Below are 1,999 nucleotides of genomic sequence, written 5' to 3' on the forward strand. Positions count from 1 at the left end.
GCCCCCACTTGTCACCGCGGCCCGGCTAACCCTCTCGCTCGGTGCCCGCTCAGCTGGGGAAGAGTCTGCAAAATGTGTCCCTGAAAATTAAAATTATATATGTATATACAAAAAAAAAAAAAAAAAACATAATATGGTCGGCCTCATGCTAGGCTTTGGGACGGGACTACATTAAAGTGTACGGCCAGAGCTTGGGCATGCCCTCCGCTACAAAGCTACGGTTGCGGGCGCTGCCGCATCTATGAAGCCGCTAGAGTAACACCATGGCACGGATAAGCTCTTTGATGGAGTCTGTGGTTGGCCCTGAAAAGAGCCTTTGTGTTTAGGGTGTGTTTCCACGGGGGTCTGCGGGCCTTTACTTGCTTGCTTTGCCCTGCGCCTTGTGGCTCTCGGTTTTCTTGGGCAGCAGCACGGCCTGGATGTTGGGCAAGACTCCTCCCTGGGCGATGGTGACTCGGCCCAGCAGCTTGTTCAGCTCCTCGTCGTTGCGGATGGCCAGCTGGAGGTGTCTGGGGATGATGCGGGTCTTCTTGTTGTCCCGGGCCGCGTTGCCAGCCAGCTCCAGGATCTCAGCGGTCAGGTACTCCAGCACTGCAGCCAGATAGACGGGGGCACCGGCGCCCACCCTCTCGGCGTAGCTTCCCTTCCGGAGCAGCCTGTGCACACGGCCCACGGGGAACTGGAGCCCGGCTCTGGAAGAGCGTGTCTTGGCCTTGGCGCGGGCCTTTCCTCCTTGCTTTCCTCGTCCAGACATGGCGATCGGTCTCGGGGTCTCAGTCACACAACAGAGAGAATAATACTTCTCTTTCTGCTGGACTCGGTGATATAAAGACTTCGGGAGCGTCTGATTGGTTGACAGCTAGGCGCTGATAGTACTTCTCATTGGAGGAGGACTTAACATAGGAAGTGGGGAGCCTGCCAATGAGAAGGGAGAACCGGGAAGAAGACTGCTTTGCACGCCAAGCCCATAAATACAAGTGCAGAGCGCGTAGGCTTTATTTCTCTCGGCTTCACAGCAAGCAGTGAAATATCTTCGACCATGCCTGAACCAGCCAAGTCCGCGCCGGCTCCCAAGAAGGGCTCCAAGAAAGCGCTCTCCAAGCCGCCCAAGAAGGACGGGAAGAAGCGCAGGAAGAGCAGGAAGGAAAGCTATGCCATCTACATTTACAAAGTGATGAAGCAGGTGCACCCAGATACCGGCATTTCCTCCAAGGCCATGGGCATCATGAACTCCTTCGTGAACGACATCTTCGAGCGCATCGCTAGCGAGTCTTCCAAACTGGCTCTCTACAACTCGCGGCGCACCATCACCTCCCGGGAGATCCAGACTGCAGTCCGCCTTCTGCTGCCCGGAGAGCTGGCCAAGCACGCCGTGTCGGAGGGCACCAAGGCCGTCACCAAGTACACCAGCGCCAAGTAAGGCTTCGAGGCGCATCACCAACGAACACAACGGCTCTTTTAAGGGCCAATCACTTCCTCCTCTAAGAGCTAATGTGCTTCTGTTATCACTTGAGAAATATGTGTTTTAGAAGGGTAATGTTGAGTGCAGAAAGGCCCGCTCTCACGGGGCTTGCTGCAAACCGAGGGCCGACAGAGCAGTCAACCCGTTTTGCCTCTTTAAATTAACATATCCCTATGAATGAGCCCTCGTTGGGACCAAGTGTCACATAAGCACTGTAACGATGCGGTTACATAAACCCACTGGGAATTCGTGCATCTGCCCTTGGGCTTATTCTTTTCCATGTATGGGGCGAACAGTGTTTGTGTGAGCGGGTTTAACGTTGTGTTAGTACTTCTAAGACCCTGGGGAACGGCTATAATCCGCCCCGGGGCAAACGTTCCTGAAATCGGACACATGAACCCGATGTACCGGGAGCACAGATGCGCCATAGCGCTGGCTTGTGACCAGCGGATCCCTACACAATCCTCTACCCCCAAAGAAGCGCTCTATTAAATGAAGGACACGTTTAAGAGGTGTTTGTGCACTGTGAACACAGAG

At 54.6% G+C, this 1,999-nt stretch overlaps 1 protein-coding gene across 1 annotated transcript; it reads left to right on the plus strand.

Moving 5' to 3' along the window:
* Positions 1-1,001: 1,001 nt before the first annotated feature.
* LOC144827019 (histone H2B 1.2-like) lies at positions 1,002-1,440 on the plus strand. The gene has a single exon (XM_078685485.1). The coding sequence runs from the start codon at positions 1,040-1,042 to the stop codon at positions 1,418-1,420; it is 381 nt and encodes a 126-aa protein (XP_078541611.1). The 5' UTR covers positions 1,002-1,039; the 3' UTR covers positions 1,421-1,440.
* The last annotated feature ends 559 nt before the right edge of the window (positions 1,441-1,999 follow it).

The sequence above is a fragment of the Lissotriton helveticus genome, chromosome 4_1, assembly GCF_964261635.1.
Source record: "Lissotriton helveticus chromosome 4_1, aLisHel1.1, whole genome shotgun sequence".
Taxonomy (NCBI): domain Eukaryota; kingdom Metazoa; phylum Chordata; class Amphibia; order Caudata; family Salamandridae; genus Lissotriton; species Lissotriton helveticus.